The 26,921-nt window shown below is 46.7% G+C and overlaps 1 protein-coding gene across 6 annotated transcripts in view; it reads right to left on the bottom strand.

Moving 5' to 3' along the window:
- Nucleotides 1-26,921, bottom strand: part of LOC106590234 (extracellular sulfatase Sulf-1) — a 65,821-nt gene that overhangs the window by 6,369 nt on the left and 32,531 nt on the right. For 2 of the 6 annotated variants that reach the window (XM_082970721.1, XM_082970720.1), the window contains exons 5-19: nucleotides 24,802-24,971; nucleotides 20,814-20,964; nucleotides 20,258-20,433; nucleotides 18,860-18,988; nucleotides 18,209-18,265; nucleotides 14,759-14,894; nucleotides 9,605-9,839; nucleotides 8,451-8,697; nucleotides 7,779-7,875; nucleotides 6,584-6,678; nucleotides 6,042-6,119; nucleotides 4,929-5,101; nucleotides 2,821-2,963; nucleotides 2,539-2,665; nucleotides 153-186 (exon numbers count right to left, since the gene is read on the bottom strand). In XM_082970721.1, the coding sequence (XP_082826847.1) occupies nucleotides 153-186; nucleotides 2,539-2,665; nucleotides 2,821-2,963; nucleotides 4,929-5,101; nucleotides 6,042-6,119; nucleotides 6,584-6,678; nucleotides 7,779-7,875; nucleotides 8,451-8,697; nucleotides 9,605-9,839; nucleotides 14,759-14,894; nucleotides 18,209-18,265; nucleotides 18,860-18,988; nucleotides 20,258-20,433; nucleotides 20,814-20,964; nucleotides 24,802-24,971 (2,048 nt within the window). Of the gene's footprint in view, nucleotides 1-152; nucleotides 187-2,538; nucleotides 2,666-2,820; nucleotides 2,964-4,928; nucleotides 5,102-6,041; nucleotides 6,120-6,583; nucleotides 6,679-7,778; nucleotides 7,876-8,450; nucleotides 8,698-9,604; nucleotides 9,840-14,758; nucleotides 14,895-18,204; nucleotides 18,266-18,859; nucleotides 18,989-20,257; nucleotides 20,434-20,813; nucleotides 20,965-24,801; nucleotides 24,972-26,921 lie in introns of those variants that run through there. The other 4 variants (XM_014181026.3, XM_014181027.3, XM_082970719.1 and 1 more) reach the window with 3 other exon arrangements.

Raw genomic sequence — 26,921 nt, forward strand, 5'->3', positions numbered from 1 at the left:
AGAGGCTACGTCCCAAATGGCACCCTATTCCCTACGTAGTGCGCTACTTTTGACCAGGACCCGTAGGGCTCTGGTCAAAAGTAGTACGCGCCATAGGTAATAGAGTGCCATTTGGGACATATCCAGAGAGATCATAAAAGAAGTGTGGATACCTGTGTGGTTCATAGCTGCCTCCATCTTTACCTCCTGATCAGGAAAATAAGAGCAGTTTCAATGTTAATGTCTCAAATCAAATAAGAGGGGGGATAAGAGAAAATAAGGAATCATTCACATTGGAGATGCCTCTTCATGCACGGGACAGACCGCTAGGCCCCTAGAGGAGAGATGATGGTGCAATTTGAGTATGGATGGATGGAGAGAGGGAGGGATGGAACAAGGAGGAGAGGAGGTGCAGGTTGGGGAAGGGTGGAGGGGATGGGAAGGATAAGGATGGAGGGATGAAGGTATATTTCTTTGGGTTCCCTTACGGAAAAAAGATTGCCGTTAGTGTGCAGTATGCTGCAAATACTGCGTCCAAAATAAAAACATTTTTACTGCAGTAATTTTGCAGTGTAACTGTAGCTAGAGTGCAGTATAAGTGCAGTTCAGCAGTTATTCTGCAATTACTGCGTCCAAAATACCACAGTCGACTGCAATTAATGCACTTTTACTGCAATCATTTCTTTGTAGATAGATAGTGTGGCTTTATGAAGGTTCCCAGCACCCCTTGGAGGTAAAACAGTCATTCAGGTGATGATGATGTGATGTCCATGGGTGAGTCCAAAACACAAACACATGATGTTGTTAATGTTTCCAAATCATCAAGCAGTGATATGACAACTTGTTCTTAAACTTAGTAGCATAAAGCCAATATAACCCCCCCCCCCCAAAAAAAAAATCCCTTTACAGAAATATGAACTATTGTGCATCTACTGTGCTGGTATAACGAGTTCACTGAGCGCAAGTTTAAAACCAAGAGCTCATATCACCATGGCAAGGTTATTAACTGCTGCTAGTGTGATGTCATCTCTCAGGGACACTTAGCTGTAAATAGCCGTCATGGTGGTGAAAAGCTAGACGTAGTCGTCAGAGTAGCCAGGCTCAATAGGCTTGTTGACAGAGCTCTCATAGCTAACACTGTGTGAGTCACTGAAGGCAGGGTGTCTGGCCAGAGCACACAATAGCATAGGGAACGTGGCAAAAGACTTAGGGGATGTCCAAAATGGCCTACGGACCCGGGTCAAAAGTAGTGCACTTAATAGGGAATAGGGTGCCACATGGGATGCCAATTTAGAGGGATGCTTATTTTGATTGTAAACCACTACCCACAGCAGAATGAGAAACTGAGGGACACACTATTAGGGTTGCATCCCAAATGGCACCCTATTCCCTATGTAGTGCACTACATTTGACCAGAGCTATGTAGACCCTGGTCAAAAGTAGTGTACTACATAGGCAATAGGGTGCCATTTGGGATGAAACCTAAACCATTTCCACAGCAGAAGGAGTTGAAATGAGGGACACAATATTAGGTTATCATTATATCAGAAACCAATTCAAAGCTCTATTTCGGGTTGTTGCCATACCATTCTGAGTGACTGGCTCGGCTTGGCTGCAGAGGGTTTCCCTGTGCGTGTCATGACTACAATGCAAAACAAACCAAGATATTCACTGTGTAAAACCCAGGAGAAATCCAATAGCCATAAACTCTGGATAACACCGATACAAATCATGCAGTGATGAAAACATTATGGATGTCCAGGTTCCTGTGAAAGTAGAAAATGTTCATAGTGTGTCTCGTTGGGGTGCTGCGGACTGGAACCGCATCCCTGAGGTCAGAACTAAGACAGGGAGTGTGGGTGTGTTTTTAGACAGAAATAAACACACAATGGAGACACACAGAGGACTTAATGATGACCCCCTCGACCTTCCTTCCTATGTTGAAATGTTTGCGTACATCAGTGAGAGAATCACCCCCGTTTACATGCAACTAATGACATGCAGGTACAGGTCAGGACTGAACCTGGGTCAAATAGTGCTATTCATACACCTAGTATTTAGTTTCAAAATTCCAGTAACTTTTTACACAGATTTCCTGCTTATTCCATCCTGATTCCAGGTATCTTCCATCCGGGATCTATGAAAAACCTGGGAATTTTGGACAAGTTCCTCAAATTTCTAAACCCTAAAGTGAAAAACATGTTTTATTAACAACGCACACATTTGGTCTGTATGTACGACCTGTTTACCCTAATCAACCACTGCAGTGGCTAGTCTTCAGATCCGTTTCAGTTTCTGTTCTGTGGTAGTCTCTGTTGTAGACCAGATGTAGGTAACCCACTCAAGGGTGACATTTTCCCTAGGTACAGATCTAGGATCAGCTTCGACTCCCCCAATCCTCACCTTCACCATTAGCGGGGAAAATGACAAACTGACCCGCAATCAGCGTCTAGGGGCAACTTCACCATACTCTGAGGTAACCCAGTAGAGAGAGCAGTAGTAGTAGTGGTAGTAGTAGCAGTGTAGCTACTGCTAGTACTGTAGTATCTGTGTGTTTACCTGTTGTGTCCAGGCCTTTGGGTCGGGGGTTACACTGCTTGTGTCCCTGGCAACTCCTCATCTCCATCAGCTGAGCATGGAGGGCGTTCAACACCTCTCTGTCCACCGAGTACACCGCGTTGGTCAGCTACACACAGACACACATCCACACAAGTTAATACATCGTTATTGATAAAACAACCGACTAATGAAAGGTGCCTGTGAGTAGTCCACTCTGTAGAAACAGAATAGAACAGAAAATGAAGTAAAATAGAATTTATTCCATGTCTATGGTCCACTCACCTGGTAGGGGTCGTTGTTGAGGTCAAAGTACTCGAGGAAGCCCGTAGCAAACTCACAGAACAGGGTGTTGTGTGTCTCGTTGATGGTTCTCACACACCAGTAGGTGTTGTTGTTGGAACTGGTGCACGCACAGAACCCTCCAACTGAAGGAGAGGAAGGACAGGGTTAACCATTAACACCAACACAGAGAGACACACACACAGAGAGAGAGAGAACCCTCTAACTGAAGGAGAGGAAGGACAGGGTTAACCATTAACACCAACACAGAGACACACAGAGAGACACAAAGAGAGACACACACACAGAGGGAACCCTCTAACTGAAGGAGAGGAAGGACAGGGTTAACCAATTAACACCCACACAGACACACACACACAGAGAGACACACAGACACACACAGAGAGAGAACCCTCCAACTGAAGGAGAGGAAGGACAGGGTTAACCAATTAACACCCACACAGACACACACACAGAGAGACACACACACACAGAGGGAACCCTCTAACTGGGGCAAACCAAAATAATAGCCTGTTTCAATAGACTGATACACATGGTCATCAGTTCTGATGATACAGACCCTTTATTCAACCAATGGTATTTACTGAGCTGTGGGAGTGGTGGGTAAATCTGTGTGTATGAATGTGGCTTAATTACTGTGTAGGCTACAGTGCTGAATGACTAAAATGAGAATGCATGTGAGTACAGTACACGTGTAGGTGCAGTTCCATTTAGGTGTAGTAATTACTTAGTACAATACACATGTAGGTGTAGTAACTACTTAGTACAATACACGTGTAGGTGTAGTAACTACTTAGTACAATACACGTGTAGGTGTAGTAACTAGTTAGTACAATACACATGTAGGTGTAGTAACTACTTAGTGCTGTTCCATTTAGGTGTAGTAACTACTTAGTACAGTTACATTTAGGTGTAGTAACTACTTAGTGCAGTTCCATTTAGGTGTAGTAACTACTTAGTGCAGTTCCATTTAGGTGTAGTAACTACTTAGTACAGTTCCATTTAGGTGTAGTAACTACTTAGTACAGTTCCATTTAGGTGTAGTAACTACTTAGTACAACTACACGTGTATTGTACTAACTACTTAGTGCAGTACACGTGTAGGTGTAGTAACTACTTAGTGCAGTGCACGTGTAGGTGTAGTAACTACTTAGTGCAGTGCACGTGTAGGTGTAGTAACTACTAAGTACAGTACATGTGTAGGTGTAGTAACTACTTAGTACAATACACGTGTAGGTGTAGTAACTACTTAGTGCAGTACACGTGTAGTAACTACTTAGTGCAGTACACGTGTAGGTGTAGTAACTACTTAGTACAAAACACGTGTAGGTGTAGTAACTACTTAGTGCAGTGCACGTGTAGGTGTAGTAACTACTTAGTGCAGTGCACGTGTAGGTGTAGTAACTACTTAGTGCAGTGCACGTGTAGGTGTAGTAACTACTTAGTGCAGTGCACGTGTAGGTGTAGTAACTACTTAGTGCAGTGCACGTGTAGGTGTAGTAACTACTTAGTGCAGTGCACGTTTAGTGACTACTTAGTACAGTACATGTGTATGTGTAGTAACTACTTAGTACAGTACATGTGTAGGTGTAGTAACTACTTAGTACAGTACATGTGTAGTAACTACTTAGTACAGTACACGTGTAGGTGTAGTAAGTACTTAGTAGTTTCATTTAGGTGTAGTAACTACTTAGTACAGTACACGTGTAGGTGTAGTAACTACTTATTACGGTGCACGTGTAGTTGTAGTAACTACTTAGTACAGTTACATTTAGGTGTAATAACTACTTAGTACAGTAGACGTGTAGGTGTAGTAACTACTTAGTGCAGTTACATTTAGGTGTAATAACTACTTAGTACAGTAGATGTGTAGTTGTAGTAACTACTTAGTGCAGTTACATTTAGGTGTAATAACTACTTAGTACAGTACACGTGTAGGTGTAGTAACTACTTATTACGGTACACGTGTAGTTGTAGTAACTACTTAGTACAGTTACATTTAGGTGTAATAACTACTTAGTACAGTAGACGTGTAGGTGTAGTAACTACTTAGTACAGTTACATTTAGGTGTAATAACATAGTAACGTACGGTTCCAAAAGGGGGCAGTCTGCCAGTGGTCGTTGCTGTGAGTGAAACATGTCAGACCAGGTAGACTACAGTCATCCCCCTTCTTCTGCCTCTTCCTCTCTTTCCTCTCCTTCTTCTTCCTCCTGATCTCGTTCAACAGCTGGGTCTTCCCATCTACTTCCTGGGCAACCTCCCTGCATGACGTACAGACACACCGACCAGTCAGATTACAGTAACGACCCAACAGAGTGATATCATCACCCTCTCTGCCCTCGCAGTGCCCTCTCCATGACGCCAGTCAGTTACCACGGTGATGGATGGAACCATCGGCGGGAACTCCCAAACTCCTGTCTGGGGAAGCCAAGAACATGACCGGTTCTAGCTCCTCTCGTACCACATTATCAATTTTCTCTGGGCCATTCTAGCCTCTGCCCTTCTCCCTAGCCCCATTTTCCTAAACACACAAGTCACTACATAACACAGCTGCTTCGCATTGGGATTCTAATCCGTTCCCTGTGCCTCCTTGCGCATCCCAAGTGGCACCCCATTCCATATATAGTGCACACATTTTGACGAGAGCCCTATGGGCCCTGATGAAAAGTGAGAGACTAAACCACCTGGTGCAAGGCGATGGCTGTGTTAGAGGGGCGGGCTGTTTCCCTCCACTGAGTCACTGTTTTGTTTCCATGCTGCTGCTTGGGACGATCACTTCCAGATCTCTGCACTGAAAGGCAGGCCTGGGTTTGACTGGAGAGCATGCACACTCCATGCAAGTACCATGCAGATGTACCACAAGACAGGATAACGCACAAGACAAATGGGGCCACACTGGCAATGAAACGCATCAAACTCATGGAGTATTAAAGATGCAGTACATCTATGAAATTCTATTGGTCAGTTGAGCACTTCTAGACTGCAGGCTCAGTCTGCATCCCAAATGGCACCCTATTCCCTCTATAGGGTAGTAGTGCACTATATTTGACAAGGGCCTATAGGGTAGTAGTGCACTATATAGAGAATAGGGTGCCATTTGAGATAGAACCTTAGTGTTAATATGGTTGAGACGAACAGGGACGGGCGACGGACGATGTGTGGCAAACGGACAGACTAAATTAAAGGAGAGAACGAACTCACTTAAAGGGATGGAGCTGATCATTCTTGTTCTTCAACCGCTCTGCCTTCTCTCTGTTTCTCTCTCCTTTGCTATAGTAGCTGGTTTTAGTAGAGAGGGAAGAGCAACTAAATATGCTGGTTGTTTTGTTTCCTTTCCACGAAAGCTTCAACTCAGGAGAGTCAAGATGAATAATAAAGGACTGATGACTCATAGGCTGCATTTACACAGGCAGCCCAATCTGATCTTTGGCCCAATTATTGTCAAAATCTCTGATCTGATTAGTCAAAAGACCAAAAAGTGTCAAAAGACCAGAATTGGGCTCCCTGTGTAAATGCAGCCTACGTAACAATTGTCAGGGTCACAACAAAGGACTGAGAGATGGCCACACAGACAACAGCAGATATGACAATGCACTATACTAGGGTTTACTCTTAGAGTCCCCTCTGTCATAGTCATTATTGTCACTTTGGGAGCATTATACCAGTGTGAAGATTTACGTTTTTTTTCTATATTTAAGAATAGTACACATATTTGGGGACCCTCAATGAGGTACATTACTGACCTGTTCTTGCCACAGTCACACCCGTCAGGTCGTCTCCTCTTCAGGTGACCCCTGACCTCTCGCAGGTTCTTGATCTTGTCCTGCAGGGCTTCTATCTGTAATGGAAGGCACATCTACTTCAACTTGCAGGGTAGGCAAGGTGGGAGATGGGGAGAGGAGAGAGGGAGAGATGGAGGAGAGGAGAAGGGAGAGATGGAGGAGAGGGAGAGATGGAGGAGAGGGAGAAATGGGGAGGAGAGGGAGAGATGGGGGGAGGAGAGGAGAGGGAGAGATGGGGAGGGAGAGATGAGGGAGAGATGGGGGGGAGAGATGGGGAGAAGGAGAGGGAGAGATGGGGAGAAGAGAGGGAGAAATGGGGGAGGAGAGGGAGAGATGGGGAGGAAGAGAGGGAGAAATGGGGGAGGAGAGGAGAGATGGGGAGAGGGAGAGATGGGGAGGAAGAGAGGGAGAAATGGGGGAGGAGAGGGAGAGATGGGGAGGAAGAGAGGGAGAAATGGGGGAGGAGAGGGAGAGATGGGGAGAGGGAGAGATGGGGAGAGGAGAGATGGGGAGAGGGAGAGATGGGGAGAGAGGGAGAGATGGGAGAGAGGGAGAGATGGGGAGGAGGAGAGGGAGAGAGGGAGAGATGGGGAGAGGAGAGATGGAGGAGAGGAGAGGGAGAGATGGAGGAGAGGAAAGCGAGAGATGGAGGAGAGGGAGAGATGGAGGAGAGGGAGAAATGGGGGAGGAGAGGGAGAGATGGGGGGAGGAGAGGAGAGGGTGAGATGGGGAGGGAGAGATGAGGGAGAGATGGGGAGAAGGAGAGGGAGAGATGGGGAGAAGGAGAGGGAGAGATGGGGGGAGGAGAGGAGAGGGAGAGATGGGGAGGAAGAGAGGGAGAAATGGGGGAGGAGAGGGAGAGATGGGGAGGAAGAGAGGGAGAAATGGGGGAGGAGAGGGAGAGATGGGGAGAGGGAGAGATGGGGAGAGAGGGAGAGATGGGGAGGAGGAGAGGGAGAGGGGGAGAGATGGGGAGGAGGAGAGGGAGAGAGGGAGAGATGGGGGGAGGAGGAGAGGAGAGGGAGAGATGGGGGGAGGAGAGGGAGAGATAGAGGGAGAGGAGGAGAGGGAGAGATGGAGAGGAGGAGAGGGAGAGATGGGGGGAGGGAGGGAGGAGAGATATGGAGGAGGAGAAGAGATGCAGACACCAACTAACCTCCTGGTCCACGTAGCTCTTATGGTCCTTCCAGGCTCTGGATGAAGAGTAGATCTCTCTCTCGCAGTGGACGGTGTCATTCATCAGGATGTAGCACCTGTGAGAGGGACGGAGAAGGAGAGAGAGGACAGAGAGGAATCAACTAACCAACCAACCACATTTTAGTCACAAAGGGCTTAACTGCTTGCCTGACGACTGATTATGAACTGAATTTAGTTGCTCTAGCGATTGCACCGTACATCGGTCTAAACCTGCTGTCCTACAAGTTGTTTGTGCTGATTCATGTTTCGTGTAGGCCGGCTCTTGCCCAACCCATCGGTTTCTGTGACCAATTAGAACGGTCAGAATGTGTTCACATTCTCAACAAGTCGGGGAGGAAGGAAATCCAGACTCATGGTGGAGAAGAAACGTTAGTGGGCGTGGCGTTTGGCTGGAGCCATGTGGATGGGTAGCCAGGCAACTTAACTGCAATCCAGGCCAAAAACTACAACCCAAGTCAAAACCTACAACCCAGGCCAAAAACTACAACCCAGGCCAAAAACTACAACCCAGGCCAAGCCCCCCAAAGCAAGTCAAACAGACAGGGCTTCCAAAAATGATCTTGGTAGGAACTACATGTATGTCTTCCAAGTGTGCCTTTGGTAGAGCTGGGGTATATGTTGGGGTACATACTTGTGTGTGACTTTGACAGAGTTGTGGTACCCCACGGTGTTGGTATCGTCCGCCAGCATCTCCTCTGACCCGTCTTCTGACTCCAGAGCCAACTCCTGGTCCTCCTGCTCATAGTGGCGCTTTCTGATGACACGTCTCTGGACCGCCGACTGATCGTCTGCCGCAAGGTCAATGTCATAGATCTGCCCTTCAAACTCCACGGACAGAGATCTGGTGGATCTTGTGTGGACGAAACGAGGCCTGTAGCCTAGTAGATAACCAAATATCACAGAGAGTTAATTAACAGACTTTTTTCACTTTTTTACCCATGTATGTTGGTATTCAGTATGTGTAATTGTGTATGCATGTCATTAGATCTTGTCCTGTCACTTAATCTGGAAACAAATTGCCCTTTCCTGTCAATAAAGATATTGAACTGAATTGAATGTGATAATTCCATGAGCAAAATGTTGCAGTGGCTCTTTGTTCCACTAGGTGGTGCCACAACATTCCAAATGACCAGACCAGTGATCTAATGTCAGGAGCTACCTCCACCAGACCAGTGATCTACTGTCAGGAGCTATCTCCACCAGACCAGTGATCTACTGTCAGGAGCTATCTCCACCAGACCAGTGATCTACTGTCAGGAGCTATCTCCACCAGACCAGTGATCTACTGTCAGGAGCTATCTCCACCAGACCAGTGATCTACTGTCAGGAGCTATCTCCACCAGACCAGTGATCTACTGTCAGGAGCTATCTCCACCAGACCAGTGATCTACTGTCAGGAGCTATCTCCACCAGACCAGTGATCTAATGCCAGGGGCTCTATTCGTGCCTCTGTCTCTTCCCTGCATGTGTCTCTTTAGAGCCTGAGTAATCCTGAACAGTAAATCAAAGCTTAGGCTCTGGCAGACATGGACATGGTCGTCATTCCCATAGCCCTCCATACACAGCTTTAAATACAGTGTGGTAAGTCGCTTTAAATACAGAGTGGTAAGTCCACAGATGGATGTATGTTACCATAACTGTCCATCTCCATTCTCTATGCCCCTGTAACAACATCTACCCAGCTACCATTGAGCAAGCTGGCTCAGGACACTACTCCCTGGCCTGGAGCACCCTCAGCCCCATCCCCACCCCCAGCCTCCACCCCCATCCCTCCACTCTACTCACCTCGTCCTCCAGAGGAAGGTGGGAACTGGCGGTGTGAGCGTCCCGGACGGTCGGACCTGGAGGATTTGTCGAGGCTGCTGTCAGGGCCACAGTCGCAGGGGTCCCTCTGCCGGCTGTCGTAGCTGCTGCGGGACCTCAGGCTCCGGGCCCTCTTCCTGGGGCCTTCCTTCAGACCACCTCCCTTACACTTCTGGATACGCCACTTCCCTGTGATCTCCTCCACACAGTGCCACTTCTGTAGAGGAGAGACAAGGAGACAGATGGTTATATTAGTGGTGGATGATTTGAGGTCTTTGAAGACATTGAATGTGTCTCAAATGGCACCCTATAAAAGTAGTGCACGATATAGGAAATAGGGTGCCATTTGGGAAACAGATTGACTCTTTGTGCTTTGTTAACATCGCGAGAACCGCAACTATAGTGTATTTCTCAATGAAATCGTGCTTTTTCTCGACATGGCTTTGTCAACAGATACGCTTTCCTCAGAGTCCGTGGCAGAACAACACGTATGTTGGACTACTGTGTTCAACGGGGGAAAAAAAGTTGGATTGAAAACAAACTGTTCCCTTAGAGTTTCATATGGAAAGTGGGACAACGGGAGTGAGACATTGATTCCTAATTGAGCCCAAGGCCTTTTCCTTTCCTTCTGCATTACATTTACAGACTTCCAGACAGCACAGTGCTTCTGACAGACAGACATCTCAACCAGATCACAGACAGACGCGGAGGGAAAGAAACAGAATCCCAAAACTAAAGAGAAAGATAAACCAGGACCACCACATCAAATGAATTGGATCAGTCTGCTGTCTGTCAACCAAGTGAAAAACCCTTTCCCTCTGTCTTTCTCTCTGTCTCGCTCTCGCGGTCTCTCACCATCTCTTGGTCTCTCTCCCGCTGTCTCTCTCTCTCTCTCCATCTCTCGGTCTCTCGCTTGCTCCCTCTTTCTATATCGCTTTCTGTCGCTGTCTCACTCTCTGTCTTTTTCTTTACCTGTCTGTCTCTTTCTTTACCTGTCTCTCTCGCCATCTGTCTCTTTCTTTTCCTGTCTCTCTTCGTCTATGTCTCTTTCTTTACCTGCCTCTCTTCATCGCTCTCTTTCTTTACCTGTCTTTCTTTTCTTGTCTCTCCGTCTCTTTCTTTTCTTGTCTCTCTCTCCATCTCTCTGTCTCTTTTTCCGTCTCCCTGTCTCTTTCTTTACCTGTCTCCCTGTCTGTCTGTGTTCCAAACCCCCGGCTGCATCACCAGCATAATCTAGTTAGTGGTGCACATCCACAATGTCTCCTACTCCCAACTCCATGAATCAGTCAAGTTGAAAGGGAGGGGTCAAAGAAAGTGAAAGCTCATTCGGCTAAGTAAGTAATGTGATAATTTGGCTTAAAGTGTTTGGGGTTGCATCCCAAATGACACCCTAGTCCCTATATAGTGCACTAGAGTGACCAGGGCCTACTACCTTTTGACTCTGGTCAAAAGTAGTGGACTATATAGTGAATAGGGTGCCGTTTAGGATGTAGGTTGGAGGGGGGGACATATCTGCGGACCATGGCAGTGCAGACGGTTTCTCGCTGCCTGGTGAGTGTGGGAACGAGAGTGCCAAACAAAGGACTATGGGTAGGATCGGGTTTCCTCTGTGGACCACTCACTCAGACGCTCACTGACAGACAGCTGACTGACAGATGGCCCTGACAGCCATGTTATATCAAGAGGGCAAGGGAGGGAGGAAGAGAGTCGGAAGGAGGGGAGAGGGGGCGGGGAGGAAGAGGAGGGGGAGAGAGAGAGGCTTGCTGTCTGTGCAGTGCTTTTAGGACTTTTCAGCCACATTCCACTCTGACAGACTGTGAAAAACAGTGAGTGAGTGAGTGAGTGAGTGAGTGAGTGAGTGAGTGAGTGAGTGAGTGAGTGAGTGAGTGAGTGAGTGAGTGAGTGAGTGAGTGAGTGAGTGAGTGAGACCCTACAAGCTGAGACTTGCTCTAGAAGTGGCAGACCCAAACTGCTACAGCTCTTGCAGACTGACACACATGATTCATTCATTTACAGATTGAGAGAGATAGCCTGCTGCAAATGAACTGGGTGAGAGATCAGAGCAGAGAGCCAGCAGGAAGGGAGTCTTATTCTTATAGAATAAGACAGAATGGAACCTTGAGTTTATGACGTCTATAAATACAAACCTCCGCGTCCCAAATGGCACATTTAGTGCACTATTTTTGACCTGGATCGGTAGGGCTCTGGTCAAAAGTAGTGCACTATATAAGGAATAGGGTTCAGTTTGGGACAGCCACCTTACTAAACCACTCATAATCTTCCCACAGTCACACAGTCCTATAGGCTGTCATACTGCCCTTTCACTCTGAAAACACTTACAAGGTCCCCATGTCCTTTAGGTAACAGTTGCTGTTGTCTACGCCCCTTTAAATACATTGACCGCAAAGGCTTTGAAGTGCTTTGAGCTTTAGCCCTCCCCTTTAAATCATGGATTTGACCCTTGGTGGACAGGTGTCTATTGACCACAGACCCGTGTGTGTGTGTGTGGGTGTGTTCTAACCAGCTGTTTTAAGACTTTAATAGACTTTCCCTCCATATTGTTCCTTCTAAAGGAACACCCCACAGAGACAGAGGGAGGCTACTAACTAGGAGACTCGGTTAAATAATACCAGACAAGGGCTATAGCTAGCTAGGACTAAACCTCCACATGTATGTGTTGTGATTACACATTCGCTGGCTGCAAACGCTGCATGCACACACACACACACTAAACCATCACCCCCCGCAATCATGCTATTTAAAGACTAAAGCGGGTTCCCCCACATAACCTAACACATTGGATTTCCTCAACTTCTTTGTTTCAGTAACAATCTTTTCCATACAGTAAAATTCCTCTTCTGCATTGTAGTCTGTACTAGCCAAAGCACACAGCAGCCATAGACTCTGCAGCCAGCCAGCCAGCCATAAGTCAAATAGCCATTTACTGCAAACGTCCAGTAATTGGACATTTTTGTACCGTTTGAACGAGGGACTAATTTTTCTCTGGGACCCTTTCATCCCAAACCCATTAAAAGGTTGGCAGGGCCTGGTACACCAGACACACACACACACACACTCTCTTTAGTGGTTAGACCAGCTACTAACCACTGGTGTACAGCCACAGAGTTGGCAGACCTGAACAATACAAATTGGTCCAATGTTCAGGTAGCAGCCAGCATGGCTTTCTAATGTGAACCAGGAAGCTTGTAAGTGTGCACATGTAAGACGTAATTCTTCATTAAAGACAGCAACAGGGGAAACTCTGTCCACAATCAGGTGGGTGTGTGTTTCAGGGAACCTCTTTACACACTCTATGGTGTGTGTGTGTGTTACGGTTGAATGGCGGGAACCCATTTGCCGAGATTTACGGACCAAAACCACTCCCTTTTCCCGGGATAAATAACTGCGAGAAACAGGTGAATTATAATAAATTATTTATATGAACAGCACGGAATGAAATGGAACTTAAATGATATCCAATGTCTAAATCGAACTTCGCTACGGCATCTGCATAAAGAATCATCAACGCTCAGGGTGGGGACGGACAGCCCATCTCAGTATGAAACTCAGTTCGCAACGCATGTTGACCTATTATCTCATCATGGTAACACGTTTTCTTGTGACGGGTAGCCCTACATTTGCTGCAACACTATGCTATAGTAATTTAAAGACCAAATGCGCATCTCATTTACCCATCTCCATCTGGTTTTCGGGGGTCACCTTGTTTTTTTGGTGTGTAAATATCATACTTTTTTTTTTAAACTGCAACTATGGACTTTTAAAACAGCCGTTGCTTTAATACCGTTAAATCAGTGCACGCGTGAGCAATCTCTCACAGTCTCTCTCTCTCCATCAACTCCATTCAAATTGCATCCAAAATAGTTCATCCTGTCCTAGATTGATACATACATACACAATACCAGTCAAAAGTTTGGACACACCTACTCATTCAAGGGCTTTTCTTTATTTTTACTATTTCCTACATTGTAGAATAATAGTAAAGACAAACTATGAAATAACAAATATGGAATAATGTAGTAACCAAAAAGGTGTTAAACAAATTAAATATATTTTATATTTGACATTACTCAAAGTAGTTACCCTTTGCCTTGATGACAGCTTTGCACACTCATGGCATTCTCTCAACCAGCTTAATGAGGAAGTCACCTGGAATGCATTTCAATTAACAGGTGTGCCTTGTTAAAAGTTAATTTGTGGATTTTTTTTCCTTGGTAATGCGTTTGAGCCAACCAGTTGTGTTGTGACAAGGTAGGGGTGTATACAGAAGATAGCCCTATTTGGTAAAAGACCAAGAACAGCTCAAATAAGCCAAGAGAAATGACAGTCCATCATTACTTTAAGACGTGAAGGAAATACAGAAAATGTCAAAAACTTTGAAGAAGTTTCTTCAAATGCAGTCGCAAAAACCATCAAGCGCTATGGTAAAACAAGCTCGCTTGAGGACTGCCACAGGCAAGTAACAGACATATCTCAACATCAACTGTTCAGAGGAGACTGCGCGAATCAGGCCTTCATAGTCTAATTGCTGCAAAGAAACCACTATTAAAGGACACCAATAAGAAGAAGAGACTTGCTTGGGCCAAGAAACACGTAATTCAAGTCCATATAATACAGTACAATAATACAGTTCACACTCAAAGATTAGCCTAGTGGAGCTAGTTTCATTGATTTACCCAAAAGAGCACACTCTATAGCTAGCTAGCTACATCTATGGGCTTTTATGTTTTTCTGTCCTGCGTAATCTGCAGTATCCTTTATCATATATGTATTGGGTAATGGCACAGTCATTTGGGCTTGGGCTCATTAAATGTCTTCAATGTAGGGCTCATAAAATGTCCGTAATGTATGGCTCATCAGGCTCAGGTAGCATCCGGCTTGAATTTTTGACCAAAGCTCTAATCAAATCTAGACATAGGCCTATTTGTACGCTTTATAATGCTTTTGAATGACACTTCCAGTTTTGGCGGGAAATACAGAGTTACCCGGGAGAAAAGTGATTTATTCTCGGGATGGTACATTTGTATAATACCGGGAAAATATTCAATGCTAGTGTGTGTCTGTGTGTGTGTGTGGGGGGGTTTGAGTGTTTTTGTGTGTGCATGTGCATACACATACCTGCCCAGGCTGTTGGCAGGGCGTCTGGAACTCTGCCTGTTGACACACCTCTTTGACCTTCTTGTACTTGGGCAGGCTGTTGGTGTGAGGGGTGGTTGGACTGCCTCCACCGTCCTCCTTCTGCCTCAGGAGTTTACTGTCGAGGAACACAGGAGAGGGACAGGTCAGGTTAGGGGACAGGTATTGGTTAGGACAGTGGTAGAGGTGAGGGTTAGAGTAGGGGCAGGCTATTGGTGTGCTGGGTGGTTGGACTGCCTCCTCCATCCTCGTCCTTCCTCAGGAGTTTACTGCAGACAGGAGGGACCGGGGAGGGTTAGGAGTTGTAGTCATTTAAAAAAACATTTTTTAAACAAGCTGTGTGTCTGAAAATCTACGGAGGAGTAGCTTCCCATGCCAGGCCTCCACTCTAATGGGTATGCGTCCCAAATGGCACACTATTCCCTATATTGTGCACCTCTTTCGACCATAGGGCCCTGGTTAAGAGTTGCGCAATATATATGGAATAGTGCCCAATTTGGGTCGCGGACATTGACTGGTGTTGCAGTAGGCCTCCTGCCTTCCAGCTGCTGTTTGTGTGACGGGGTAATTAACGACAGAACACTGCTGTGCCTGAAATGAAAGACTGGTGACCTCTGACCTGTAGGGCTTTAGGCTGTTTAATCCACCATGTGTATGACGCCTGAACACTGGGGTTTTTCATCGGATGCATCCCAAATGGCACCCTATTCCCTATATAGTGCACTACTTTACCCATAGGGCTCTAGTCAAAAGTAGTGCACTATGTAGGTAATATGGTGCCATTTGGAACAGATACATACTTTATGACTGTTGAGATAAGCCTCTCTAGACCCTCCACTGTGTTACTATACAATGGAGAGAATATATGGAGCTATCCATCACAGTGCTATTGTATGTCTGCTTCCCAATTGGCACCCTATTCCCTATATAGTGAACTACTTTTGACCATAACCCAATGGGCCCTGGTCAAAAGTAATGCACCAGATGGGAAAAAGGGTGCCATTTGAGAGACACCCCCTCGCTCTGTTACTCAACAATGGAGAGAATCTACTGAGCCATCCCTCATGCTTCTACTGGGGTCGGTGTTCAACATCAACATACTGATAGCCCTGTCAGTGTTAGCCGGTTCCTGTTTCAAAACTACTGAGCCATCCATCACTTTGCTATTGTAGTGTACACTACATGGCTAAAAGTATGTAGACACCTGCTCGTCGAACATCTCATAGAGAGCTAGATTAGCTTCTGTAGCTTCTCTGTTTCCTTTAACCTGTCAGACAGGACAAGACAATACAGGACAGCAGTCACAGTCACTCTCAAAGGCAAGGGGACAGGTTGTACTTTAGGGTCACAGTGTTCTGTTCTCATAGTTGTTATGCCTGTGCGTCTGGAGAATTCAGTCAGGGTTGGCAGTGTGGGTTGGCAGTAGGGTTGGCAGTATGGTTGGCAATGCGGGTTGGCAGTGCGGATTGGCAGTATAGTTGACTGTTGGTTGGCAGGGCTGTGTGGGTCTAAGGGCTAGAGTGGTGCCAGTGTGCCAAAGCCAGGAGGAGGTCAATGTGCTTTGCACAGGGTAGAGCTGGCCAGGGCTGTGTAAGGCTGGCCAGAGCTGGCCAGGGCTGGGCAGAGCTGGCCAGGGCTAGATTGAGCTGGCCAGGGCTGGGTAGAGACGGCCAGGGCTGGGTAGAGACGGCCAGGGCTGGGTAGAGATGGGCAGGGCTGGGTAGAGATGGGCAGGGTGAGTGGTGGTGTGAAGCTGGGCTGGGCCAGATGCCCGGGCTGGCTTTCCTGGCACCCGGAGGACACAAATTAGTGTTAGTGTAGACGTAGCTGCCGTCCGCCGCCTGCTAGCTTAGACCGTAGTTAAAGCTAAAATTACAGCCGAGGACAGTTGTAAATACCTCACTATCAACAGGTTTCTGTACATAGAAATATGAGGGTATAGGAAGTAGGTACTGCTCAATAACACTATCATTTCAAGCACTTTATGGCAGGGAACTAGAGCAGTGAATGGAGGGATTGGCTTTAGGCAATCTTAAGCGTGAGGGGTTGCATCCCAAACGGCAAAAAGGTTTCTCTCCTGCTACATGTCTTAGAGCTGGGAGGTTTCCTTCAGTGTGCCCCTGGCATTACCGCAGCTCAGAGTGTTCACAGATACAGACAAAGCCTATAGAATCACACCAGATCATATTCTGACAGTGAGTGCTGTAGGCCTCACTTCTCTCACGACTGGCATGCTCACTCACGAATGCTTCTTTACACACACACCGTGGCAGCAACACGCCCTGTGCGTGTGTGTCGTATGAGACTTCCTGTCCTTCCTCAGTTAACATCAGACGATGTCTAACACACACAGCCCACGTCAATGCTGTGCATGTATAACTCCACTGCTCTGCCATGCATGTGTCCGGCTGGCTCCCCTCCCATCAGCCAGAGCAAGGACACACAGACAGACAGGGACAACTCCAGGTTACCGTCTGCCTCCAAAATGGCACTCTATTCCCTATGTAGTGCACTATATAGGAAATAGGGTGCAATTTGAGACACAGCCACTGTCTCTCTTCCCAGCCTTAAACACTTGCAACACAGGCCCCACACAAGGAGGACAAAGGCAATGTATATGTCCCAAATGATATTCCCTATGTAGTGAACACATTTTGACCAGGGCTTCTGAGTCTCTGAGTCTTACTGACACACAGCACAGGCCTCGGCCTGGGCTTGGCTGTGATCACGTTTTCTATTGCTGTCCCTATGGAGCTCTAGTCGAAGGTAGTGCATTATATAGGGAATAAGGTACTATTTGGGTCACAGCCTCTGTCTCCCACATTGGAAATGCAGGCCCAAAAGAGCAGGCTGACAGACAAAGATGTCCCTTTAAAGCCCCATGTGCCAACGCCTGCCTGTGAGAACTGTCACGATGCACCGGGCAGGCGTTTCTAGATCCTAGCATAGATCAAACAATACTAAAAATGATATTCCCAACCTTCTCCCCCACAGTCGTCCCAACCCACTGTGGTCTGGAAGTGTCTGTCAGGCAGAAAGAGTGTGTGTGTATGTAGAGTATGTGTAGTAAATAAGTGGAAAGAATGTCTGGTTCGCTGTGAGGACGAGCATTCACACACCTATGGGTAACCTTATGGGCCCTGGTCAAAAGAAGTGCACTATATAGGGAATAGGTTGCTGTTTGGGACGAAGGCTGTGTGAATGCTCGTCCGCTGCCTGACACGTTTGGGATTCAACGAAATGTAAAATTGGTGTCACATTTCTGTACTAACTACTGACCTGGATCTGTGGTGTTGCGTGTGCCTTTTGCGTGTGTGTGTGTGTGTGTGTGTGTGTGTGTGTGTGTGTGTGTGTGTGTGTGTGTGTGTGTGTGTGTGTGTGTGTGTGTGTGTGTGTGTGTGGAGGGGATAGGAAGAAAGGACATCAGTTTACCCTCTCTCCACTAGGAATGTGTCCCTCCAGACTTTGGGTTTCCGATTGGGTTTGAATCTGGAAAAACAAAATCCACTTTAGTCCGTGTAATTCACATGGGCCTGCCTGTGGACTTACCAATGGGTGCGTCCCAAATGGCTATTTATTATTTAGAGCACTACTTTTATTTAGTGCACTACAGGATTACCCTGTAGCGCACTATATAGGGAATAGAGTGCCATTTGGAACACACAATGAGCTATGTTGGTCTTCAGTGTACAGCCAGCCAAAGTTATTACACAAGATGATTCTAGTATTGCTGAGGTTTTGTGGAGAAGCGATAACGAACTGAAATTTGTTCTGTATGTTCTGTACACTTTCTTTTTCCTTGCCACAGTGCTAAAAACTTTAAGGGGAATCTGGCATTCAAACCACAAAGTGGATGTACCAATCCCAGACTGTCCCTTTAAGATTCCATGAATGTGCAAAGATTGTCCAATTAGCTTTTTGGGGGGGCAGATTTCACTCACATAAAAATACATATTATAAGTTTCTCTTGTATAAAAATACAAACTTTGTCCTTAGGGGACATCATGGTGAAATTCGGATGGCAGTCCATGTGTACCTGTTGATAAAGATATGAATAAGAAAGTAGAATACACATGTGTGTACCTGTTGCCAGTTTTCTCATGCTCCAGTAGTTGGAGGATGGACTTCCCGTCCATGTCCGGAGGAGTGTCCAGCCCAGCGATGTGTAGGATGGTGGGAGCCAGGTCAATGTTCAACACCAGTTGAGGATTCCTGTGGAGAAACAAACACCATAAATAACACCACCATAAACAACAACATAGACACCATAAACAACACTATCATACACGCCAACACCATAAACAACCACACCAACACAATAGACAACCACACCAACATCATAAACAACCACACCAACACCAACATAGACACCATAAACAACCACACCAACACCAACATAGACACCATAAACAACCACACCATAAACAACACCAACATAGACACCATAAACAACACCAACATAGACACCATAAACAACCACACCATAAACAACACCAACATAGACAACCACACCAACACCATAAACAACCACACCAACACCATAAACAACAACATAGAAACCATAAACAACACCACCATAAACACCACCACCATAAACACCAACACCATAAACAACCACACCACCACCATAAACAACCACACCAACACCATGATCAACAACTACATAGACACCATAAACAACACCACCATAAACACCAACACCATAAACAACCACACCACCACCATAAACAACCACACCAACACCATGATCAACAACTACATAGACACCATAAACAACACCACCATAAACACCAACACCATAAACAACCACACCACCACCATAAACAACCACACCAACACCATGATCAACAACTACATAGACACCATAAACACCACCACCATAAACACCAACACCATAAACAACCACACCACCACCATAAACAACCACACCAACACCATGATCAACAACTACATAGACACCATAAACAACACCACCATAAACACCAACACCATAAACAACCACACCACCACCATAAACAACCACACCAACACCATGATCAACAACTACATAGACACCATAAACAACACCACCATAAACACCAACACCATAAACAACCACACCACCACCATAATCAACAACCACACCAACACCATAAACAACCACCCACCCCAACACCATAATCAACAACAATACCAAATGTTGTGACACTTTGCTCTTGAAAGTCCAATATCTTGAAAACGTGACTGCTGATGTGCAAAACATTTTGGGACGTTTTTGAGTGGAGTTATCCTTTAATGCTGAGTGCCAAACAGAGTGGCATTGAGTTCCATTTTCAGTGTCATTTGGTATTGTTGATGGTTATGGTAAGATCGTTTTTTGAGTGGATTTGTCCTTTAAGGAGAAAGATTGGGGGTAAAGCTCTGGAACAGACTAGCGTCCAGTTCACGGGGTGTACTCACGCTACCCTATGGCCCGTTCTGGCTTGGACGAGGCTTACTTACACTGCTCCAGGCTCGACGTTGGGCCCTCTGAGGAAGAAGGGTACTCGGATGTCAAAGTCATAGGGCATTGACTTCCCCTTTACCAGTCCGAACTGACCGATGTGATAGCCATGGTCAGCAGTATAGATTACATAGGTGTTGTCCAGCTCTCCACTCTCTACCAACATCTCATATACCTGGGGAAAACACAGCCGTGTGTGTGTGAGCAAGGAACAGACAAAAGGAAACAAATAGACAAACTCACACCTCATGGGCTTATTACTACTGCACATACAGTACCAGTCAAAAGTTTGGACACACCTAATCATTCCAGGTTTTTTTTTAGAGATTTTTACTATTTTCTTCATTGTAGAATAATAGTGAAGACATCAAAACTATGAAATGACACATATGGAATCATGTAGTAACCATAAAAGTGTTAAAGAAATCAAAATATATTTTATATTTGAGATGAATTCAAAGTAGCCACCCTTTGCCTTGATGACAGCTTTGCACAGTATCTCCCTCCCTACACAAATTAAAACTAGAAAGTGTAGCTAGAAATAGATCGTCTTACCTTCTGAACAGAGTCGTCCACTGACATGAGCGTCTGTAGTCTCTTTCTGTGTAGGAAGTTAGTGAATTCCATGTGAATGGGCCTCATGGGGCCAGTGTACTGCATGATCCAGTGTTTATCCATGTTTGGGGCGTAATTATAACTGGGGGTGCTGCGGAGATGAGAGGAAACACAAAATAGTTAGTTAAAGATCTTATTTTTACCCATTCTGCTCTCTGTACATCAGTTTAGATGACGAAGACGAGGCTAGTGAAGGGGGACGACTCATAATAATGGCTGGAGTGAAGCTTGATGTGTTTGATAACGTTCCAGCCTTTACTATGAGCCCATCATCTCCATTTAAAGTGTCACCGGCCACCATTGCTTGAGATGCACCCCAAATTCTCCCTATGAGGACCTAGACCTTGCAATGCAGAGGCTATGAAAGACAGAACAAACACAGTGTGTCTGTTCAAGCCTCACTAACAGTCCTGGAAATCGAGGAGGCAAGAGAAGCAAAACATGCAAGAGTCATCCGAATACCAACTAGCCATAAAGAAACCCTTTGTGTGTGTGTGTGTGTAACCCTGTGTAACCCTTTAAGGTTTCACCAGTAGTAGTCAGCAACCACCTGTCTGTTATTTCTCATCTTTCTGCCGGTGTCAATGGCTGTGTCCCAAATGGCACCCTACTCCCTACATATAGTAGTGCACCACTACATTATGTAGGGAATAGGGTGCCAATTTTGTGCCACAGGTGTCTGTGGGCTCTACCCTGCTGTCTGCTCTGTTTGACAAGCATCAATAACCAAGATGTTTACTAAGGAAAATTCTCTCCCCCCTCTCCCTCCCTCCCCCCCTCCCTCCTCTCACACTGAGTCGACAGACCTCTTGGCTCAGAGGAGTCATTTGAGGGTTGGCACATGCTTAAGAAAATAATAGCCGTGTTGGATTCTGGGCCCACAAGTCAAGTTGGTTACAAGCCCTGGACTGTGAAGACAAGACGTGGGTAAACAGAGAAAGAGAGTTGCTGGTAGCTGTGAAGAGGTCCATAGAGACAGGTTCAGTACACCTGTCTACTGTGGGGCTGGCTTTTGGTTTAGATGCTGACGAGGAACGTTCCAGAGACATCAGGTAGTTCAGACCAGGATGTTTCACACATCATTCCCTGTTGCTTGACTTGGTAAGCGATGCTGCAAATCCTTAGTGCATTTAGCTGTTAGAAGGTTGCACAGTAAAGCAGTTAAACAGCTAAACCCGGTCTGTCGTAAATCAAAAATGGGCGTCTGTAGTTTAAGGGAACTGTGGAAGGGGACGGTTTGATGTTAATGTCATTATCATTCCTGACTCAAGGTGTAGCTCTCTCTCTCTGAATCACAAATCACACCCTATTCCCTATGTAATGCACTACTTTTGACGAAGGCCCATCGGGGATAGTGTGCCATTTAGGACGCATCCTGGGAATAGGAACAACTGGGATTTTTTATTACATTTTTTATTTAACCTTAATTTAACTAGGCAAGTCAGTTAAGAACACATTGTTATTTACAGTGATGGCCTAACCTGGCCAAACCCGGACAACGCTGGGCCAATTGTGCGACGCCCTATGGGACTCCCAATCATAACTGGATGTGATACAGCCTGGATTCGAACCAGGGACTGTAGTGATGCCTCATGCAGTGCCTTAGACCGTTGCGCCACTCGGGAGCCCGGGGACGGGAATTAGGAACCTGACAAACCCTCACAGAAAACCACAAGAAGTGGTTTTATTTCTTTAAGTACATGTTAGGGTGTGCTAATACACTTTGACTGACTAAACATATTCTGACTACGAGCTAGCTACACCTCGGTATTGTGTGGTGTCTGAACAAGACGAAGCTGAACATTTAGCTGTAGGGTGAAAATAACCTTAAACTAAGGGCCTTAACCCCTTGCTCTATCCCAGGCTGAACGCATAGCCCTTTAAATGGTGTGGTGAGGTTGTAGTCTAAGCTGAACACTAACCCTGAGAGCCAGAGAGGTAATCCCAGACTAATACCCTTTAGAACCCTGGCTAGATGTATTCTGTGTCCAAAATGGCACCATATTTCCTATATAGCGCACTACTTTTGACCAGGGTCCATAAGGCTGTGGTCAAAAGTAGTGCACTATATAGGGAATGGAGTGTCATTTGGGAGGCAGCCAGACACTGACCCTGAGAACCTTGACGTATAAAGGTATAGTGTGACAGGTGTATGTATCCTATAGGCCTCTCCCTATATGAGCTGGGCTCATTCCCCTGACCCCAACATTCCTTGTTCCCTCAGCGGTGCCCAGCCTAGATCCCAGCCCCCGGTGGCCCTGTGCCCAGAGACAAGCCTCTTTGTGGGGCTTATTAGACCTCCTGGCTGGGCGGGTGAAGAACACAATGGAGGTCTGAGGAGGAAAGGGGAGGAGGGCAAGAGTTACCACAACTCAATCAGAGGAGAGGGGAACTTCCGTAAGTAAGACATTAAGCCTGCAACCTAGAGCTTGGAAAAAGGCTGGTTTGATGTTACTCACAATCTCTGGGTAGAGGAACCATCAATGGTGCATCAATGCCCATGAAGACATGCCACCCACATCAGACCATGCCTGGCACCTGTTCCCCTTCCTACTACACTGACCCTGGTGCTCACCACACACATGGTAACCTTGGCAACCCCCTATGACCCCCAAACAGAGGCCTCAAACCCTGCCCCCAATATCCCTCTCTTTCACTACCTCTACCCACTCACACATCCGGGGGCCTAGTTCCCCCCCCCCCCCCCGCCTCACCTCCGACCCCCCCCCTCATCACCAACTCTTGGACCCTCAACCCCCCTCCCCAGCCTGGAGGCTTGTGCTAAAAATACATGAATAATGTCACAAAGGCCTGCCTGCTCCAGAACATACAATGCATTCCTCACATCCCTACAGCCATGCGGAGAAGGGGCTGATTGATATAGACAGGGTCAGGATGTCCCAGGGAAAGAAAAAGCAGGAAGCGAGAGAGGCGGAGAGGGAAGGGAGAGAGGGAGGGGTAAAGGAGAGGTAGGGATGAAGGGAGGGATGAAGGGAGAGAGGGTGAGGAAGGGAGAAGAGCGGGGGGAGTAGGAAGAGGAGAGAGAGGGACAGAGAGTGGGATAAAGAGAAAGTAATAGAGAACAAGAAAGAGAGATGAGAGCGAGAGAGCGGGAGAGAGAGAGATCATGAATGAAGGGCAGGAGAGTGAAGGACAAAAAGAGAGAACAAACTGCCTAAACCTGACCCTGGTCTCCCACCCTGTCTTCTAGCCCCAGGACACAACTTCCAGGAGTGGAGGAGAGCAGCACAGAGCTGAGGAGGCATATAGAGCAGGGAGGTTGGGAAGGGAGGCTGCTGGGTTAGCGCCAATGGAGAGGCCTAGCTTAGCCCTGTTCGGAACCATAGGAATAGAATCATAATTCTATCATGATTCTATTTCTATGATCGGAGGGCTGCCACAGTTCTGATGCTCCTGGATGAGAGCTCCACTACCGTGGGCTTGGCCTGAGAGCTCAGTGTCCTCTCCCAGGAAGATACGTTCCCTGACTATTCTTAGACGATAAATCACATCAGTTTCCCGCTGCCAGTCAGAAGGGTTTGCCAGAGGAGCGTTTTAGCAGCCTGTCATCATCTAATGACCAGGGGAAGGGTCTGTATCCCACATGGCACCCTATTCCCTATGTAGTGCACTTCTTTTGACTAGGTCCAATGGGATTATGGTCAAAAGTAGTGCACTATATATGTAGGGAACAGGGTGCCATTAAGGACGCCGTCTTGGAGTACACAGAACTGTAATAATGTTTAGGAAATATGTGGAGGATAATGGCTGCCAATCATAAACCACAGCACTTCAGACTTGGGGTAAATTCCCCATTGCAGCAAATACAGTGTTTGTGTTTATGTGTGAATCCATGCATCTGTCTGTGTGTGTATGCATGTATCTCTGCGCGCATGTGTGTTGTCTGTGCATAGTGTGTCTGACTCACATGTGTTGCGATGCGTTGGGGAACATCTCTGAGTACTGTGGGGCTGAGTCCTCTGGGCCATGGGGGGCAGCATGGCTGAGGACCATCATCACTGGCCGGTGAGGGTAAACCTTCTTGGACATCCGGAAGAAGTTGATACTGTCATTGGTTATAAGGTCCGTGAAATAGTCCTGCAACGGGGAAAAACATAGTATTAGCTTAAATACTCATTGTGTGGACAAAATGGTTTGTATTGTACAGGTTAGGCTACAAGGGGTGATTTCTTTAGTCCTGGACTTCAGAGTGTGTTTAATGGAGACTATCCGTAGAAAGTGCTTCATCGTCTAGGAATTGGCATAATCTGCATCCGGGTAGCAAGACCCAAAAGTTCAAAGTTTCTTCTTTTCCAATGTCATGGTCCTTTAACAGCAGGTCAAAGTAACATGGCTGCTGTCTTGTACATGTTGTTTAATGCCTTTTAGTTTTTACCTATCCAGGGCTGTCCCCCAAATGGCACTCTCTTCCTTAAATAATGTGCTACTTTAACCAGAGCAGCCCAGATCTGCACAGAACTTTAGACACAGAAGTCACTATACTGCTCTCCTAATTCCTCCTAACTCCCAATCCAGTAGCAATCCACTGAGTTAGCAGCTGGCTGCTCGCCCGTGTGTGTTTGCAGTGTGTGTGTGCATGTGAGCTCTGCATGTGTGTGTGTGTGTGTGTGTGTGTGCGCGCGCGCGCATATGTGTGTGTGTAAGCGGCTGCCTCATGAGTGGTTCTGTGAGCCAGGGGGACAGTATTGGCTATGACACCGGTGTTGACACTAACACTTGATGGTGAGAGGAGGTCAGTGGTCTCAGCCGGCGTGGTGTTATGACAACACTGGAGTCGCCCCCTCTCTCTCCCTCTCTCCCTTTCCTCTCTCTCACTTTATCCCTCAATCTCTCTCTCTCTCTCTCTCTCTCTCTCTCACACACACACACACACACACACCCCTTCTCTCTCTCAAAAGAAAGGAGGAATGTACAGATCAGGCAAGACTGTGGAGCAATGGGCTTGGGGCCGGTCGGGTCAGGTGGGGGCCTCGCTAGGAGCCTCAACCTAGCTACAGTGCACTAACCCTAGGGTGGAACATAAAGGGAGAGGGGGTAGGAGATGGGAAGGACACCTGGTTCTCCTCACCCTTTACCCCCCAGGCAGACCCTCTCTCCCCTGGGTAACTGTAACAGGCTCTCTGGGTCAGGCTGCGGAGAGGTTAAGGGCTGGGGCTGAGGATGGCTGGTTTAAGAGAGCGAACGAGTGGCAGAGCGGTATAAGACACTGCATCTCAGTGCTGGAGGCGTCACTACAGACACCCTGGTTCGAATCCAGGCTGTATCACAACCGGCCGTGATTGGGAGTCCCACAGAGTGTTCTTAACTGACTCGCCTAGTTAAATAAAAGGTTAAATAAAATAAACGAACGTCAGCCGTGAACAGCCATGCGCAGCAGATCACCTGCTGGGTGTCCACCAAAAGTGGCGAACCGTTGGGGAAACACAACCAGAAGTTCAGCCCAATGCTCTGCGGTCAGATGCAATAGGACCTGACGTTGGTTATGATGCGTCCTCTGTCTAAGGCTGTTACCTAGAGGCCTCGTCCTCCAAGGCTTCAGCAGAGCTGACAGGGGAAGAGATATGTATCCACTCTCGGACAGTGTGCTGTGTTGCACTGTGCCTATTACCATTCATTACCTTGACGACATTAGCAGCGGTATGTCACGACCACTGACCCAGTAATCCCATATGTCTAAAGCTAAGCCGGAGAAACTCTAATCCATCTACTGGGAAGTTCACGTCAGAGTGTTCACTACCTTCCCGTCACTTTAACTAGCCTAAGTCTGCACCCTGCGGCCCAAAATCGATCGTGCACTACTTCTAACAAGTGTCCTATGGACCCCTGGTCAAAAGTAGTGTGCTATATAGGGAATAAGGTGTCATTTGGGACGGCTGGAGGGTAACTCAGGTCAGAGTCACGGTGGTTTGGAGGAGAGTAGGACGATAATACCATGGTAATGCCATGTGCGTGCAATCTACCAGCCTCTCCCTCCCTCGAGCCAGTAAGTCATTAAAGTCAGCTATAAAACCATTAATAGCTCCAAGA

Source organism: Salmo salar, chromosome 29 (assembly GCF_965601325.2).
Source record: "Salmo salar chromosome 29, fSalSal1, whole genome shotgun sequence".
In the NCBI taxonomy this organism is placed as follows: Eukaryota; Metazoa; Chordata; class Actinopteri; order Salmoniformes; family Salmonidae; genus Salmo; species Salmo salar.